The sequence below is a fragment of the Gymnoscopelus microlampas genome, assembly GCF_963454915.1.
Source record: "Gymnoscopelus microlampas genome assembly, chromosome: 7".
Lineage (NCBI taxonomy): Eukaryota > Metazoa > Chordata > Actinopteri > Myctophiformes > Myctophidae > Gymnoscopelus > Gymnoscopelus microlampas.
Window position 1 is genome coordinate 34,650,925 of NC_139944.1, and position 20,678 is coordinate 34,671,602.

The following is a 20,678-nucleotide window of genomic DNA, read 5'->3' on the forward strand; positions in this document are numbered from 1 at the left end:
CCGCAGGACTGTTTCACAGCATTTCGACACAGCCTTCACACATCCATGCAGGAAGAAGTATCGGCAGACTATAGCAGCACTCTTACACATGTCTATGCAGCCCCGCTCCCTTGCGTCCATCACTGGCCTTATCTCAGGCAGCTACAGGCGGAGGAGCATAATAATTATGCAGGTTTTTCAGGCTACTTGCAATCGCCTTGCATCCCCCGTGCCAATTGGAGAGCGCCAGCCAGCAACGCAGCCAGTCAGCCATCCAGAACAGAGGGGAGTTGGTGCCAAACAGAGGCGAGGCAAAGTGAGGAGGTGTTATTGATTGAGAGCTCCATCCAGAAATGGCTGCACGTTGGCCCAGTGGCGGTCAGGTAAAAAGGCCAGGACCCAGTTGCACCACCTCACACTAAGTTCAAACTTAGCCTAGTTATATAGTTTAAATGGCTTAAAAAAAACATTTAGACCAGGAAAGTATATCTGTGTCATGTTTTGACTCTCTCGTGCCACGCTATGAGCTTGTAGATCTGCTATTTTGAATAAATCTAAAATGACAGAAACGCGTCCCCGGATTGAATGCGTTAAGCTATATAACTAGGCTAAGTTTGAACTTAGTGTGAGGTGGTGCAACTGACTCCAGGTCTCTACGACTAGTCAGTCCTCAACAGGGGCCCAGAAAGCGGCACACAGTAACATCCTCAGTGTTCATTTAACTCTTGAGAGTGTCTAAAAAACAATTGACCCGTGCTCATAGTTAAATGACCCTTGAGGAGGGGGACTGTGTATCTACTACCCAGAATGGCACCCTGTACCAGGAGAAGAGATGAGGAGAGAGAGAGAAAGACAGACAGACGGGAGAGGCAGAACGAGAGCTCAAATGGGGAGTAAGAACAGAGGGAGAGGCCAAGACGAAAAGGGAGGAACATCAAGGGCAAAGACGGAGAAAGAAGAGGAAGAGGGAAAAAGGAAAGAACGGGAACTGCATGTGACAACTGGAGAGAGAGCGGGAGGGAGAGAGAGAGAGAGAGCAGGAAACAGATAAGAGGAGAGACAAAGACTAATAGTGGAGGGGGTTGGTGATGAAACTTGTGCGGTGGATAAGATGCTAATGGGAAGTAAGGAAGATTGAAGTGGGCTAATTATGATTCACCAAAAGATCCCCCACCCCCCACTACCGCCACTCATCTATTTACTTGTCCCTCCTGAGCCCAACGCCAAAGTCAGCTTCACTCCAACGAATCCTCCACCGTCCAATTACAACCATTCATCTGGGACAACAACACAAGGCAGAACAGGACCTAATTACAGACTGATGGAGGGTCTGGTACCAGTGGTACGGGTGGTGGTGGTGGTGGTATGGGGGGTGTATCGCTGCTGAGTGTGCCGAGCTGTGGGTTTCTGTACTGTCTGAATCCAGCCAGCTCTGTATAGACTCATAGCAGAGAGAGCAGCCAGAAAGGCTTGTTTACAGACAGCGTTAGAGGTTGTGCCTAGATAAAACGGCGTCTCTTTATCAGAGTCAGGAGAAATGTCGCAAGCTCGTTGTCAACACATCCCATACGCTGGAGAAAATGAGCCGCAAAGCTGAATTAATTCAGGGAAAGCGAAGACGGACAATTTTCCCTTTGAACTTCAGTGAGTGCCTGTACACAACCCAAGCTAAAGCATCTGGTGTGCTGTTAAATGCTAGCTCTCGGAACCTCTCTCTTTCTCCCTTTTTAAGCTCATTTACTCCGTGCTCTCGTAATAGACGATCAAGGTACTCTTCAGAACGGCAGCAGCTTCATTCCCGAGCATGCATAGAGGGATACAAAAATATCTGTTTTTGGTGGCGAAATGCCACAGTAACCTGATCCGCTACCTGAAGATTAATTGGCAACACTTGGCTCCGAGCCATCCTCTGGGAAATGAGCTCTGTTGTAAAGAGTGCAGCGAAGGTACAGCCGAGGAAAGAAGGATGGAAGGGAAGAAAGGAAGGGAAAATACAGATAAACGATAAGGGCTATCTTCCTGGTTATGTCATGATAAATAGATGAAGGAGGTATGAAGAGTGACAATTTGGCTTCCCATCCTTGCATAACCTCTCTCTCTATCCCTCTCCCTTCCTCTCCCTCCTTACTGTGTCCCTAAAGGGGCACCTGTTCACTTCTATTACATTATGTGTAATGAAAAATCACCCCTTTACCAAGAAGTAAGCAACACCCCCCCCCCTTTCTCAACCTCCAACTTTGCTTGTGTACAAAAGCTACAGCATGACTCAGCTGAATCTGGGATGGTTTCAGTATGCAGTTGTTCAAACAAAGCCTATAAATAGCACACACATATAGATATATATAAAACACGTTTCCTGTTATGTAACGCGGAACAACCCCAGGTCGTAATTGTTAGGACAGCAATTAATTTAGGAATGCTTGGGTGTGCAGTACGTCAAGTTGGAAGAAGAGAATGAACTATTACTGCCAGAGAAAGCCATCTTCCTGTAGTTGTACTGTAGAAACTGTCGTCCAGAACATTACAAAACGCCAGGTCTTTTACGCAAGGCTTAAAGATTCTCCTTTAGCGTTTCCTTCATTAACATCTCTTCATATCCGATGTGGATTTAGAGAGTGGAACAATTCACTGTTCTCCTGGTCTGTTCACTTAATGAAAAGAGCTGATGCAAAAACTTTTTGTGCACTCATTATTTAACTGACCTACTCTGTAAGGGGTCGACTCTCTAGGTCAGAACTGGGCTATTGGAGGCTTTTCATCCTACGCTTCATTTTTAGGCTAAATCTTATTCCATGTGGGTATTTTATCTCTTTTTAAGGCTCTGACTTTGCATATTGTGCGCGGTCAAGACATTTCCCTCGTACTGGGCTATCTTTCAACTTGAGTGGAGCTCCACCTCGCTCTGCTCAGCACATCTTAAGTGCATGGACCATACATAACAAATGGAAGATGTTATCTATGTAGATGAGATTTTTAAACGGCAGCGCAGTCCATGCATGGCGGACGCAGCCTAGCAAAGGTCTGTTACGCAATACTGTGTGATGAAATCACCTTATGGCAGGGTGTCTAATGTGAGCAGTGGAGGTAGCCTTTACAGTGGATCAAACTAGCGGTGTAATCTAAACAAAATGAGCACAATGCCAGCTGGCTTCTCCCTCTGTGCAGCCCGAAGGACATCCGATGAAGCAGAGCATCAGTTCAAGCTCTATTACAACAGGGAATGTGTGTGTGTGTGTGTGTGTGTGTGTGTGTGTGTGTGTGTGTGTGTGTGTGTGTGTGTGTGTGTGTGTGTGTGTGTGTGTGTGTGTGTGAGTGTGAGTGTGTGCGCTTGCGCGTGCGCTTGCGTGTGTGTGTGTGTGTGTGTGTGTGTGTGTGTGTGTGTGCGTGTGTGTGTGCGTTTGCGTGTGTGTGTGCAGGTTCAGTGGGTTGCTGGGTGGCTGGGGGGGGGGGGGGGGGGGGGGGGGTTAATCATAATGAGAGTTTGGTCAAACAACCAAAGAGAATTCTTTGTGGAAAAAATAACAGCAAATAAAGCCAATACAGAGGCACAAAAACTAACCCATGTTCAAGTTCATATTCTTTTTCTCCATGTTCTGACCTCCATCATCTATCCCAGCACAAAACCAGTTTGATTAAAACATTTACGTTCTTGGCGATAAAAAAGTTGTAGGAATAAATAAAATAAAACTAAGGGTACATGTGATGCAACTAATTGTGAGTTCATAAGCATAGTCCAGCTAGAACAAGAGAGTAACAGATCATTAAATAAATCAATGGATGGTCAAATACCTGATAATAAAACTAAAGTTAAAATAAAAGTGCTCCCCCTATTTGGTTGACTCTTCCTAGTTTATATTTATCCAATAGTGGCCTATACTGTACTTTTAGTTAAGCTGAGGTGCTATATCATCATAACTTATATTATATCCCCCACCCCCCACTTAATAGCTCTCCCATTACACCACAGAATACTACTCCTACTAAGATTTCCTCTGATTTTATATGTTAACTGCTCCATTGCTTTTTTTGTTCCATTTTCTCTACAGGGCTTAGTTTCTGAAGCCAGTTTGTTGTTATAAGTTTGAGGGCCGTAACTCTTAAAATTGTAAGGTACTTGTCTTCAGTTCTGACTATTCCCTTTGGTATTTTTCCTTGCAAGATAAATTCATGGCTGATGTTTACGTTAATTTTCAGAACCTGTGTCCTTTCCGTACCGATATTATCCCAGTACTTTTTCAAGAAAGGACAAAACCAGAAGATATGGCTGTAGTCTCTCCAACATTGGTGTTACTGATTTTTGAAATTTTCTAATTCAGTTTCAGACAAGGTTTTTCTCGCCATATATTTTTTTCCTCTCAATTCTTCTGGTTTGCTCTGCATTTCCAAGATGTTATATAATATAATGCTGAGATTTGGTGCTTGACACTCACGCGCTTATAATATTTAACCAGGAAACTGTGTCATGGGATGAAAATCTATAACAGTTTTCTTCTGTATAATGCTGTTCTCGATATAGCTTCTGAGTGGCAAATAACATTTTTAAATGAGAGTGTGGTAAATCATAATTTCTTTGTAGTGACTCAAATTGTACAATTCCTTTATTATCTATAAATTCCCCAAATATCCTCAGTCCCTTTTGATTCCAAATCTTGAAAATACTTCCTCTTTATTTGGAACACGGTCAGGATAAATTACTCTTGCCAGATGTTATGACTGTAATGTAATGGATTAATTAAGAGCTCAAAAAATAATAATCTGTGCTTCACCTCATGAATTACAATACACATGCACACATCAATAAAACAGTAGAGCTTAGATGGTAAACTATTAGGCCTACCTGTACTTGGTGTCACTTGGTGACTGTTGGATGTCTCAATGCCAGCTCCAATCAGATTCATGATTTTCTCAATCTGTCAAAGAAGACAAGCATGAAACATCAGGATAAATGTTGATGATCAAGTTCAACCATCATTACGCAAATAATGCAACATTCCACATTTCCCCCCGATATCTCAGACAGTGTTGCCAGATTCTGTGAGAGAAACAAGCAACCAGGTCTAGGAAAACCAGCCCAAAAGAAGCGACTATGGGCCACATGAGCACTTTAACATATACATCAGCTATTTGAAAATAGCAGATCTACAAGCTCACAACGCGCCGCGATGCGTTGTGACGCGTTGTGACGCGTTGTGAACTTGTAGATCGGCTATTTTCAAATAAATATTGCAGGGAAATTATAATAAGCAGATCTGGCAACCCTGATCCCAGAGCCAGAAAGCTGTCATTCTGAGAATCTGAACACTATAGTGACTGGTAGACCCCTGGGCAAATAGGTGTTGAAACTGTAGTATGGCATGCTGTAGGGTAGGAGGAGGACTGCTTAACAGTGATGAAGTACAACCAACAGTCCAACGTGATCCGCAGTTCAATGACCACCCCACAGCTCAGGGGAAAAACAACGGGGTGATAAGGTGAATCACAATCTTGCAGCTTTTGAACACTCTTGAAACACTTTGCTCCAAGGAACTTAGAGTTCAAATCAAGTCTGAAACTTCCAATAAGAGATTCAATAGAACAGCACTCAGCATGCTAGGCTTGCTCCTATGTATTTGATTGCCTTTTCAAAGACTATGCAGAGTAAACAGGATAAAGAAACAGTCAGCTGACTGCATGGATAAGCTAGCACAAAGCTGCACACTGTAGATTACAGAACAAAACAAACTATTTGAAGACCTGGAGCCACAAGTGTGCGATCTGTCTCTCCAGGAGAGCCAAAACACACTTCCCCTTCTCATTAACATCCAGACATTTTTGGCATTTTATTGATGAAATAATTACGGTCTAAATGCTTTTGGCACTGGAAGAATCTGATCAATAGATTACATTTGAAAAATAGAGCTAATTACCTTTTTAAGGAAGAAAGAAAAAATAACATTAGGAGTAGGACGATGAAAAGGAAGTGTCTCAAGTAGATTGTGTGGTTTGTAAAATGCTAAGATGTTAACAACTTAGCATTGACCATCATCACCAAGCCAGGGTCAAATACGAGATCTGAGCTTGACTGCACAGACCTTTTTTGAGTTCAAAATTGAATTAATGGAGACATCCCAAATGTGGCAAGTCAGTTAACTATATCCATCTAAATGTATCTGCCCAGTTCCAGAGGACATGCTATACTGCATGGTCAGATGCTTTAGGGAGACATTTTGACAACCTGTAGCCTATATTAACTGACAGCATATGATATGGCAGTATGACCACGCATATTATGCAAATCCAGGCAGACAAAAGGAAAATGTACAACTCACACTATATATTCTCTGTATTAATTATTCTGTTTATTTGCACTTCAAATAAACATGACATACAGTATACTTAAAATAATTCATGTCCATAATTAAATGCAAGGTGGTAGCAGACTTAGATTTGTCACAGATTTAAATTCTAAGCACATACTTTCCAAATCAGAGGGAGGGAGCTAAATTTAGAAAAGTTACAGCACCTATTCTAAATCAGTGATGAAATCTGCATATCATCTGACTGTAAAAGCATGAAAAACTGAATCGGCTTTCAGTAGCAACACCAGAGACATCGCCAGGGTTATTTGATGTAATATTTAGTGTTTGAAAAAGCCCTATGCACTTTGCTAGTGGCATCAACACTGTGGAAAAGCCTTGATTCATTTGGAAGTCAGGCACGTGGGACGCATGGCATATGCCTCTAGCGATACAGACCTCACATATTCCACTTTGAATTAACCCAGTTACATTCTATATCACACACTTTACCCAGGACAGCATTACATCTCTGAGTATAAGTGCACCTTTCGTACACCTCACAGTCACACCCCAAATGCTGCTTCTTTTCAGCCTCTTCACAATTAAAGCGCTGAAGTGCATCAGCAGCGTGCGCACATGCTCTAATCCGTTAAATTACGCTCGCCAGATGTTTTGGGATCGGGGTGTTGACGTTGAACATATTTCGCAACTTTAAAAGGAGGCAATCATCTTTAGGTTGATGTATATTTCACTAACACATCAGCTAACTTGTGATCTGGATTTTTAAAAAGGCCTAAATGTATCCCGTACACATCTGTACACCTGACCTCACCTGCACTTATAGACTTACAACTTTAGCCTACATTATAACCTATAGGCGTATTCTTGTTATCAACCTGTTTTTCACTACTCATTAAATCCATAAAAGTGAAGGGGGGAGGAGTGATAACGGGTTGAGTGTAGATGATATGAAGGTATAGACTAATATTTCTAAGCCAGTTGAAAATAAACATGAAGCAGGTCTGAAGTTTTTTTCCTCAGATTTTGAGACTAGACTTGATACCTCAACCAGAATGATTGTTTTTTTAATGCCAATATTCACACTTGCCCTTTCAATAACATGGATGGAACGATATACAGTAGGCCTAGACAGAACCAATAGCTTATGTAAATTTTGCTACACATGTAATAAAACAAACCCTTCAATCGTCTGGACGTCATTAGCATGGCATGAATGGGAAATGTCAAGTTACCCGTTGTGAGACATAATCCCAGTGGAAATAATGCTTGACAGACAACACAGTGGGTTATTTCCCACTCCCAGTGAATAGTGAGAAGGGGCAGGATGGAAGCAATCAAAGATGAAAATGTAATCACATGGCGATGGAATTGATGGCGCAGTTATGAAGTGATCTGAGTGGAGTGTACCATTTCATCAAGTGGGCCCATCTCTAAGTGACAGAACTGCATTGCAAAGGGATATTTATTAATCATGTTATCCAGCAAAGCCTATATCTCTTGTCATGGTGCTCAGCACTATGTCAATCAGTGTAAGTAAGTTAAATCAAGTTAGTTATTCCTGAGGTGGCAGGAACCCACAAAGACACCATGGTTTATAGATTTAACCAGTTGAACCCATAGCATCCGTATTCTGGAGGGAACATTCTCTGAAAATAGCCGATCTACAAGCTTAATGCGGTTGCGATGCATTGTGAACATGTAGATTGGTCAACTAAGTGCTAGTTTACCCTAAGTATAGAGGGTTTAAGTGATTCATTTATTAACACAATGTGTTATTTCTATCTTTTATCTTACTTGCTTCATTTGAATGATTAAAAAAAAGATAATTTGATCTCAATGCTAATGTTTTTTCCTGACCTGTTAGCTTGGTATCATTGTACATCCCTTACAAAATTAACTCTCTTTTACCCCTCCAGTGTGCTTCCGAGACTTAAATAAAGGTTGATTTATTATGGAAATTTGCCCTCCACCGTTCTTAACTCAATTTAGGACCCAAATGAGAGCAAAGGGGCTTGGAGGTCTGGTTAATGCTACCAAATACTACATATTTTAAGCATTTAGCTGCAACTCTTACCCAGGCTGACTTGTAGGGAAAACAACCATTTATGGACACAATGGCTATTGTGGGGACTGAAATGTAACGTTTTCATTAAACAATAAATGACAATAACACCAACAGGTCAGTTTAGTTCAAACTAACAAAAAAAATGTGTGAGTACTGTAGGATAAGATTGAGTGCCTAATTGTTCAAAGGCACTTTGATTGCAAAGATGTTGAACTTGTGACCTTGCAATTACAATTTGCCATTTAGCAGACGCTCTTATCCAGAGCGACTTACAAGTGCAACATCAGAGTAAGCAGAGTAAGCATTGAGGCATTTGCTCCAAAAATGCGTTTAGCAAAAATTGACCTGCTGGTGGGTGGCATTTCTTCCTCTGCCTAGTGGGAATGTGAGTGCAAACTTTCACGGAAATCGCATGCTGCATTCATGATTTGAGGTATTTTGCTCAAAACAGACCAATCCTGCAAACTTTGGAAGCCAATCTTAGCCAATCAGGATGGAATATGACAAATCGGACAGATCTGAACCCAGGGAGTGTGTGTGCACAGTTTCGACAGACAGACAGGGTGCGTCCGTCCTATTTCAGACATTTTTCAAAAATGTTCAAACATTTTCAAGAATAGATCTGCAAGCGCAGAACATGTCTCATGGCAACACGTGTGAGCTTGTATATTTATGTACTTTTAAGTGACACTGTCATACGACAAAGTATAATATAGGGCATTCATTCATGAAAAAAACAAAACAAAATATGGAGATACAAGGTTTCTGCCCGACAGCGTGGCATGTACTTTAATAGTGAAAACTAAGAAAATTCATGGGCATCTTGGTATATCTCAGGGTTAGGCAGTTAGACCTTGCTGCGATGTCAGGCACCATTAAAATCTGTCTCATGACCTGTATTACATAACGTCATAACATAACTGTGTAACGTACATAATGTCACTCCCCCCCATCTGTCCCATCTCTCCACTGTACTGTTCAATAAAGTGTGAAGTGCCTTGAAAAGAAACCTGTTTAAGATGACAATTAGATTAGATGTCAATGTTGTACTTGTCATAATAAACGGGGTGCATGTTGCTCCCTTGACTGGCTGTGATCTCTCTTGCAGAATATTGATGTATCCGTGTACTTCATACACAAATGCTTAATATACCTGATCTAACAATTCCCCTGCAGGCAGTTCCCCTCCCTGCCAGCTGCCTTACCACACTGTTCCATCTATCAGAATATCAAACAGTAAAAGATGAAGGCTTTGATAATTACACTTTAATTTGTAATACTTGTGACTCTTTATTTCACAGTGAACTTACTAACCCGCATCAAGTTTTATCAAGTGTACTATAACGCTCTGCAGGAAATGATTCAAAAATCCATAATACATAATGCAGCGTGCCAAGTACCTATTTGTACTTACATTGTGATGTTAAACCCCTCGAACTGCTTAATGTATTAGGAAATCCTTCACCATACAGTAGGTTACAGAGGTTGATAAGGCCTTTTTTAAGTTAAAGTGTTGTAATTGCTATTTCAAAGGACAATAATGACAATTAAAGGTAGTGTAAGTGTTGCTTTTTGATTAAAACAAAAAAAGTTAAAGCAATAGTAGTCTATGTTCAGATTAGAATTTGTTGAATAGCAGGGCTCTCCCTGTCTCTCCGGCAAAAGAAAAAATGTAATCCAATGGAAAGATTAAAGACAAAGCTGGAGAGAGAGACCCTGTCCCTTAATGATCTTTTGACCCCCTTAAAAACAATAGCAATTGCATTAGGCAATGCAATTATTCAACTGTGGAGTATTGTTCATGTGCCTATGCTAATTGTGCAAAATAATTATTGTCAAAAGTAGGATGAGTAATGTTGACTGGGGATTATTAACGAATTCATCTGCAAGCAAAATTACTTCCTCAGTGTCAATAAACACAGATGGACTATTCATTCTATATTATGCAAGGCTGTGGTGACCTAATTCTAGCAAATGGTGCTCTTGTTTGCACAACTGTTTCTTGGATATGAAGTGTTCCAAAATGACATAACCCACCATCTGGGGGGGAGATTGCTTTCCGTCCTAAAATGACTGCTATGGCAAAATTGCAAGAACGAAAAAAGGTTGAGAAGCTTATCTAAAGCTGCCAAAACTGCCGAAGGCGTCCAACCACCGCAGTTATTAGCTATTTTCTATTAACATATACCCCACCATACAGATTGTTTAAAATAATGTTTTATTCACAAACAAAAGGTTATGGATTGCACCTTTACGTCTATGGTTCATGAAAACAATGCATCTCCAAACTGTATTGTCTAAATGGTGTAGAGACAGTATAGAATTATTAACTTCAATGGGGCCCACAGTGTGAGGAGGTATATAGAGCAGTTTTCAGGACGGTAAGGGATCTGGTTATCAGCTTACTGTCAACGGTAAGCCTTGCTGCTCATTCAGGTGTATATTCACTCTCCCTGCAGAACCTGTGTGACTGACAGCCTTGTATCTCCAGAAAGATCAATTTCAGGAAATGAGAATCTAACCCTATATAGTGTGTGTGTGTGTGTGTGTGTGTGTGTGTGACCCTGTAACTCTCAGAGTGTACAGGGGAAGGAGGTACAGTAAAACATGAAAAACATGAAAAACTAGAAAATGTGCTCCTCGGAGCACAGGTCTCCGCCAGGCGAGGTGGTAAAAGAAAGTACTGTTCCTGATTAATTCTGTCTTACCTATTTATATTACATATTGTGATGTCACGTGAAGCTTGACCAATGTTAGGTGTTCACAGACGGACGGACACACACACACACACGGACGGACGGACGGACGGACGGACGGAGGGTAAAACATACTCTCCACCATGCCTTCGGCCTGGCGGAGACAAAAAACACATTTCAGCTGAAACGAGCTAGGGCAAGAAAAACAAGACGGGGTCTAATAACGGTGTGGCTCCCATGTGGATCTCTGACCTCATATGGCCACTGGCCAGTCTATGACATCAGTCAACTGACGTATGACTCCGTATTTGGCCAAGGTTTCAGCCTAATCTGACACACATTTACTTCCTAGAAATTCACGAAATCTCTGTCTGTCTGTGTCTGTCTGATTCTCATAAGTTGGGCACCGTCAGACCGTTCACCCCCAAGGGTGTTCAGTGCTGAGTGGCAGTTCAGTCCGATCAATGGTTTCTGAGAAATAAAAACATATCTGTCTGTCTGTCGGGGGGGGGGGGGGGGGGGGGTGTAGGCACCGGCTTCCCTGATTGGCCAACTCTACCCGTCGGCTTCACGGATTGGTGGAGCTGTGCGTCACGTTTCTGCCAAAGAGCAAGGACCAATATAAGTGGTGGCATGCACAATAGAACTCCATTCACCTATGCCCGTGTACATCATCAACATGTGTGTTTCTGACAACAACAGGGATCCCTGTATCTCAATATTTAGTTGATCAATCGGTTAGTGGGTACCGCACTGCACTGGGTACTCTGAGAACGGGTTCAACGGTACTCTGACAACAAGTACAACCAGTACCCGTTTATAACTGGTAATGGGTATACCGCCCTGGGGTATTCTAACAATGGGTACAGCAAGTACTCTGACAACAGGTACTGCGTAACCGGGTGGGGAATGCATTCCCGACTTGCATCGTTCCCGACTTGCGCGTGGACCCCGACTAGGCCGGTGCCCGAAGGACACAGGTCTAGTGAAAGTAAAAGTTTAATATTTCAAACAATAAAAGGTTAAACCATTATTTTGTGGTGATACTTCCTTGACCTACTGGCAGTGAGCACAAACAATCTGGCCCCACAGTTATGTGAGATTAGCCGCGGACAAACCAGATCTTCTGGACAGCTGGCCTCCAGAGCCAAGTTGTAAGAAAGGAAAAAAAGAAAGAAAAATAAAACTTCAATCTTGAGGTTTTTCACTCGATTAGGTTCATCATAGTCCCTGTCTGTCTGGGAGAGAGTGTATGGGTCATGAGCATCAACCAGCAGAGGTCTGGATCAGATGTGGCATGTCTGGTGAGAGTCTTCAGAGGACAATGTGGCAGGTAGATAGAAGCTGTTTTCTTTTTTTTTAACCGCTCGTATTCATGTACACATCTGTCAAACTAAATCTTAGGACGTGCTCACTCTGCCATAGCCCTCCATATGAATTATAAACCAGTGCATACGCGCATGCATACGTCTCTTACAATTGAAATCACCCAAGCAAAGAAATGAAGCCAGAGTTATCCTTATGGTGGGTGTTTCAGAAATTGCTGATCTGCAAGCTCACAATGTATCACAGTTCAACGCATTGTGAGCCTGTAGATGGGCTATTTTCAGTGCGCAACACACCGCACAACCAAGTATAAATCAGGCATAAGGCTTTGTAAATGTGGCCACTGTAAGCTATTAAAGAGATATTTGATACAGATTTTACTTATTGATGCTTAATAGCCTATATATAATGGCGCGTGTGTTTTTCTGTCACCGTGCATTTTTAACAAGGTCCCGTCATGAAGAGCTTTAAGCTAACCTGATGATGCATAAGTTATCATTTACATATAATATTGAATATTCTTAGATCTCTCATGAATCCGTTCCACGTGGGAATTTCCACCACAGGTCCCCGGTGACTGGTGTTATGTAAAACACTGCCGACCACAAAGAAATGCATGAACATTACACACACACACACACACACACACACACACACACACACACACACACACACACACACACACACACACACACACACACACACACACACACACACACACACACACACACACACACACACACACAGTATATTACATGGGCTTTAAAAGCTTGCATCCATAATCATGCCTACAGTACCACTGGGTAATTCAGAGTATGCACACATACTGTACAGCTATTCAAGCATATCATTGTGTAAGATGTGTTTGTGATAGTTGTGCCTTCGGTGTATTAGATGTACAAGACATATTGCTTTTAATCATATATGTACGTCCTCAGCACAGTGTGTGACTATTCTTGTACAGTAGGCTATAATACAATGATTAGTACAATTTTAAGGTACTTTTACCTTACTTGAGTGTTTCCATTTCTTGATACTTTATAATTCTACTCTACTACACATATAAATAAGGTAAATAACGTAATTTTTACTCCACTACAATTATTTGACAGCTTTAGTAACTAGTTACTTTGCAGTAAAAAAAAAAAAGGTTAATAACCTACGTATCCAATAAGTATTTCCAAAAATCAGAGTACTTCTTCCACCACTTGTTGTACAGTCAATTTCTAATTAATAGGTCACATGGGTTTTTGTTTTGTTGTAATTCATCAGGAACATCAGTTAAACATTTGAAATGTTTCCTCACATCCACCCAAGAAAGATACTGTTAGTTACATGGTAATGTAATTCTAGCAAAATTACGAAAAGAGACTGAAATTATGCATGAGTCTAAACAACTTCTTGTACCTATGAAACATTCAGTGGAGCTTTTCAAGCTCTGCTGTACCCACTGAAGTGTGGAGATTAAAACAAACTTCTCTGTGGCTCACACGCCACTCTGTGGCTCTGTGGCTCTCAAGTTATGCCGAAAGAACTCAGAGCCACAGGGAATATGTGAATCCCCCAACATGTGAATCCTTACTCTCCTTCAAAACTGCTCTAAAAGAGCACTTACAGGTGGCTGCCATTCGGAATTGGCCCCTGTAAAAAGTCAAAGCCTACCAAACTATTTACTGTGCATATTTTTATTTTCGATTTCTACCCGTTTATACAGTATGATGTTTTTTCATAGTAGCGTATATTTGTCTGTCATTAAATGTTTATATGAATTGAGTACAAAGGACCCCAATGGAAACAAGCCATAGTGCTTTCTTGGGTTTAAAATCCTCTTAACAGACCTTGTATTGAACTGTACTTCCCTGTGCTTGTCTTTGCAAACTGTTAATAAAGTATTCAACCAGTCAATCAATCAATCAATCAATAAATCAAACAATCAGAGAAACCATGTGGTGTTGTCCTGTTGCAAAAAGCTCCACTTGGTAATTTATTGCTCGTCAACATTTCGGCCTGTTCAGACCTCCATCAGGACATATATCAGGTCTGAACAGGCCGAAACGTTGACGAGCAATAAATTACCAAGTGGAGCTTTTTGCAACTTTACCAGTGTGCAGACTCTATTCTTTTTTTCATGATACTTTGTTTGTCTAGCACCTGGGCCACGGATGTGCGTGCACTACCTTTTTCATACATTGTCCTATATTAACAGGGAGGTCAGACCTTTGATTCCCGCTGCACTGTGCCAAATTGCCTTTGAGCAAGATGCTAAACACCCAGCCCAGTCACTCACTAAAATGCATTCTATTCAAAGCTCATAGTTGTCAGTGCCCTCAATCGTTCTGTGCATGTGTGTACTGTATGGACACGTGGTCGAGAGGCAGGGATTGATGAATCTGACCTTAACTCCCCTCTTTTCATTCTTCATTCTTAATTGCCCAGCAGTGTTTAGAGGGTGGCAGAGCTCCCGTTAGGAAAAAACATCTCTGGTCCATAACGTTATTCAGGAGTTCTCCTTAACGCTATGGACCACAGCTAGGAAAAACACAAACGCCTGGAGGCAGTCCTCCAGGCACACGCACACGCACACACACACACACACACACACACACACACACACACACACACACACACACACAACGCCCCAACCCCATTCCCTCAAAATCTGCAAAGAGAAAGAGAAGGGGGGGTTGCTGCAAAACAGGATGCCCTTGAGAACAGGACACCCCACCCACTGTCTGAGTAAACAATGCTGTCAGAGGGCAAGGGGGAGGGGGGTGGGGGCAGGGGACAGGAGACAGGGGACACTGGACAGCAGACAGGGCAGAGGGTAGAGCGAGACTGTAGTGGGAGAAATTTATAGAATGCCAAATGTGCCTATCATTTGTTCAAAATAATATCTGTTGTAGAGCATTAGGAATGTCTCCTGCGTCTTGGAGTCTGCCACCTGTCTATTTAAACTTTGAATTGAAACTCCACAGTAGGGTGACTGGTCATAAACCCTTAACAGCTGATTACATACAAGGACTGCTCTACACTACTATTTCCAACCTAACCTATCAGCGTAACTATTAAAGTGTAGCAGGCCTACGTGACCATTCAGGGAACATTTCTCTGTGTAGAAGAAGTGATACGATAGCTCCTCAGGAGGCCTTTGCCCTGTCAGGGAATTGGGAGAGAGGGGGCTTGGCAGCCAGCTGGCCTTGCAAGCCAGGCTGTTTGGTCTTGCTGTGATGATTTCATTATAATAAAAATTGCCTATTTATTAAAAACCAACCAAAAACAAAAAGGTAGCACGTCCCAAATTTCAAATCAATGGAGGATAAAGTCAAGGACACAGAGGGCATTTTAGAACCGAAGGGGACGCATGCACGCGCGCGCAGGTTTTTTTTCCCGGGTTTGTTACTTTTTCTTTTTTTTTTTGTTACTTTCATTCGGTTAATTCGGTACAAAGAAATTACTCTTCTATTTTACATCTATCACACATCGGAGAAGTTGTAGGATAGATTATGTGTAGCTTTGTCTTGGAATAGTGCATCCTGTGCATAACTTGATATAGTATTAGTTGGTACCTGGCATTAATGGAACATGTATGTATTCTTAACAAACGGTTGGTAGATACAGGGGTAATAAAAAGAGAAACAAAACGAGAGACTTAAGAGTCAGGGGGAAGATGTGGGAGCTTATTGAAAGCGTTACTCTCTGGTATATTTTCTAATGGTGGGATATTCCCCCTGACGTAGTGTCAAATATTAGACGTAGTGTCAAAGATTAGACGTAGTGTCAAAGATTAGACGTAGTGTCGAAGAGTAGACGTAGTGTTGAAGATTAGACGTAGTGTCGAAGATTAGACGTAGTGTTGAAGATTAGACTTAGGCCTTGGCTACACGTACATGGATCTTTTTCTAAACGGATATTTTAGTCCTCCGTTTTTAAAAAGAATCCCTGGCCACATGACAAAGATAAACAAAAATCCCTGTCCACACGTAGACGCAGAAACGCATCGATCAGCTGCATGTTTCAATTTTATATCAGATTTTATATTTACATTTATTTTATAATTATATATATGAGGGGCAAAATACAAATACATTTGTAATCACATGTTAAGGCCCAATACTGCAATAGCTGCAATATTTTAATAGCATACGTGAACAGCATACGTGAACATAAACGAAAACAACATTATTAGGGCGCAGCTGCCTGCAGCGCAAACAGTAGCCATGGTTCACATGACGCTGTCGAGTCTCTGGTTTATAGTGGTGTTCGTTTTTTTTTTACATTGGCAACTCTCACATGTACATAAACGTTCAGATTTCAAATATAAAGTGCTTAACCCTGAGCCACGGATGTTACAAGGCAATCCGGACCGTGATAAGTACCCGTATCTCCCGTATTGTTCAATAAAGAGCATTTTAATCCCATCGCCGGCCATTTCCTTTTTCTGTTCTTTTATTTTGGTAATGTATCAGAGTGCAATACACCTTCCAACCATTGGTGTCGCATGGTTGAAAGCATCGGAGAAAATTTGGAGAAAATGGCCGACGATCGGATTAAAATGCTTTTTATTGAACAATACGGGAGATACGGGTACTTATCGCGGTCCGGATCGCCTTGTAACGTCCATGGCTCAGGAATAAGCACTTTATATTTGAAATCTGAACGTTTATGTACATGTGAGAGTTGGCAATGTAAAAACATCAAACACCACTATAAAGCAGGGACTCTCGGCACCGGGGCGATTGTGTTTTAGGACGACAGACCCCACATTCAATCTGTGTGCGCGCCGTGTGTTCTACTTGGCGCAGAGAAAGAGGGTTTTTGTCACACAGTGAATGAGCTACTTTCCCCACCACTGTCTTATTAAGTATGACATTATTTAGCCATAAATGAGCGTGCCTTGTTTCATAGACTGTAAGTGTTGCTCTCTCTCTCTCTCTCTCTCTCTCTCTCTCTCTCTCTCTTCATTTATTATTATAATGCCCATGAGCGGTCCGGTGTTTATGTATTATTTATTGTATTATTTATTATTATAATGACCATGTGCGAATGCGCGATGACGTCATCGTTTCTCAAAATCTCCGGATTACATGTCCACACAGATCCACTGAAACGCATGTTTTGGAAAACCTTCACTTATTTATCCGTTTACAAAAATATCCGTTTTAGCGGCCAAAAACACCGTTTGCGTGTGGCTGAAAGGCCCAAACGCACACAAAAATGTGCGTTTAGAAAAAGATCCATGTACGTGTAGCCAAGGCCTTAGTGTTGAAGATTAGACGTAGTGTTGAAGATTAGACTTAGTGTTGAAGATTAGACGTAGTGTTGAAGATTAGACGTAGTGTTGAAGATTAGACGTAGTGTTGAAGATTAGACGTAGTGTTGAAGATTAGACTTAGTGTTGAAGATTAGACGTAGTGTTGAAGATTAGACGTAGTGTTGAAGATTAGACGTAGTGTTGAAGATTAGACGTAGTGTCGAAGATAATGTAAAGTAATGTGATTGGGGTAAGTCAAACTTCATTCTTAACTGTTGAAACGATGCAAAGCGTTTCTCTCTATATACGTAAGTCACCGACAGTGGAAAGTTCTTTGGCCGCCCAGTCAGTGAATACCCCGTCTGACACTGAAATTGTGGGGTTTTACAGATAGGGGTGTAGAGAAACATCAGGCAATCTGAGGGTAGATTTGATCTGTTTCAAAGAGTTTTTACAATAAAATCATCCCCAGCCATTTTGCCTGGGGACTCTATGCTGGAAAAGAAAAGGCTTCTTAACAAAGATATTGCCATGGAGTCAACAGCAGCAGTGCAGCACTACTGGGAACATACTGTACGCACACTGACCAAAATCTGGGTTCCTCAAGAATAGCACATTTCTGAGATTAAATTAAATAACATACAGTGCAGTATGTACAGTATTTACACGTCAACGACCCAAAGCATTTTATTTGACGTTGCCTCAGGCACGCTCCTGGAAAAATGACAATCGAAGAGACATTTCATGGCTGCTCATGCAGCACTATATCCTCCAATGAAGCGAGGTAATATAAGCTCAACAGATGAAGGTGGTGGCGTACAATAGCAGGGTGGGGTGGGGTGGGGTGGGGGACTGCCATCAGAGGGACAGCGATGGCAACGACAGCCACGCAGAATAAAAGCCATGTGAGTGTGAGTTGTGAATACCAGGGTTCACGTGTCTCCTTTCTTCAAATAAAATCAGAGAAATTAAAGACATAAATGGTCTTAAATTTACTGTGCATCTGCTGTAGGTATTACATTTGCTGATGATGTGTTTAAGGCCAATGTGAAAGTTTTCATGCAGAGTGGCCTACCGTACAATGTCTGATGCGTGCATTTATTTGATTAATTTAGTATTAGACTTGAAAAATGTGCTCCTCGGAGCACAGGTCTCCACCAGGCCAGGTAGGTTATTGTGGGCCAGCAATGTTTGGAATTCAGTCATTATACAAGTGAGTAGAATCTGAAAATGTTGAAATTATTGCACATATGTTGATTTGCGGGAGTGTAGAAAATGTGTGTGCTGATTGGTCCAGCGGTGCTTGTAACATCGTGCAAAACGTCGTGCAAAAGGAGCCTCTCCAGCAAACTTTGAAAGCCAATCGTGGTCAATCAGAATAGAATCCGAAACATATGACAGATGTACCAATTTGGGTGAGGTTTGGACAAAATCGGCAGGAGTAGAAGCAAAAACAATGTTTTTTAAATAAAACGCAAAATGGCATTGATATCGTCCAACGGAAATGGGTGTGGCCTATTTGGGGAGTTGCGTAATGATCTAAGGAATCCAGGGGAAAATGTATTCTGATTGTATGAGCTACAGTTCAAGAGTTATAGGCCAAAGCAAAAGGGGGCATGCCAATATATGGGCATATACCTTTGACATCAGGGATATCCATAAGGGTATACAAGGGACAAGGTCGGATCGGCGGTGCGGCGTAGGTGTGAGGGCCGCGTAGCAGCCCGAACTCTACATCTGAACCTCTAGTAGTAATAAAAAATGTACGGTTTTGGACATTTGAGGTTTCCACCCGACAGCAACGATATATATCAATTACATAATTGCTATATACAGTATATATATAGGTTTAACTACTTAAATCCTATATACTTTGTTGACCAGGCTTTCCCAGGGGTTTATACTTGGTCCTCTCCTTTTTTCCCTCAACAATAAAGCTCTTTACCAAAAATAGCTGATCTACAAGCTCACAACACCTCAAAATGCAAGCTTGTAGATAAATCTACTATCTTTGTTGAATGTTCGCCTATCATTTATGACATGAGAAGCAAGTTCAGTGAAAAATTAATAAAGACAATTAGGTGGTTGGCGCTGGCACGAAGCAAGGCAAAGTACAATTTATGCCAAAAGACATTCATGTCACGATCCATTAAAAACTAAAGAGAAACTTAATTGGGATTTATATGTATAATACAAAGCTGCCTTAGTGCCTTTCCCCCTTAACTTGTTTTGAAGTTAATATGCTATTTATAGATTTAGTGGCAGCCAGCAACATTGGATATTTCATACATGAACCCAACAAGATAATGTTAATGTTATCTATCACCCTGCGGCTCTTGACTGTGCTACTGGTTCAACCGTCACTACTAGTAGTGACACACGTGCCTATTAGAACCAGGCACTTCTGGAATTAATTAATGTGTTAAATCCAGTCTGAGAACTGCGGTCAGTTTGAAAAACTGATCAAGCGTGTAGTGCTGCTATAGCAGCACTGTATTGGTATGAGGGACGAATATAAACAACATTTTTGTCATTTATAGGATTTTACTTAAAAATGTGCCCTAACTTTTTAGGATTTTTTGTGTACGCTACACAATTAAGCATGTACCACACATACACCTCCCTAACTTCTAGGTACTTCCATTCTAAAGCCTGATTTATATTTCATTATTTGACACTGTATATAGCCAATCTAAAGACTGATTTATATTTAATCATTTGACACTGTAAATAGCCATCTATAAGCTCACAACACATCACAGTTATTTTAAATTTATATTTAATATTCTTCCCACTTTGTAGTGTCTGTAACTGCTTTGAGACAGAATCTCTGTTCAAACTTTAAAATGGAAGATGTATTTTAAATTCTTGTGGCGGATTTATTCAACTTTTTTATACTTCAATCTTTTATACGTAATGGGAGTCAATGGGAGTGTCCAGAGCTATTTTTGGTCTCACCTATTTTAGGCACCAGCGCCAACTTGTGGGTTTTAAATTATAATTGCCGAGATCTTAAAAGGGTCTGAAAAAGCACTACATTTTACTTTAAAATGTGTGCAAGA

General features: G+C 41.2%; 1 protein-coding gene across 4 annotated transcripts in view; it reads right to left on the reverse strand.

Annotated features, from left to right (window-relative positions):
- anks1ab (ankyrin repeat and sterile alpha motif domain containing 1Ab) overlaps positions 1–20,678 on the reverse strand; it is a 60,639-nt gene that overhangs the window by 37,183 nt on the left and 2,778 nt on the right. For all 4 annotated transcript variants that reach the window (XM_084062871.1, XM_084062868.1, XM_084062870.1 and 1 more), the window contains exon 2: positions 4,817–4,889. In XM_084062871.1, coding sequence (XP_083918997.1) covers positions 4,817–4,889 — 73 coding nt within the window. The remainder of the gene's footprint in view (positions 1–4,816; positions 4,890–20,678) is intronic.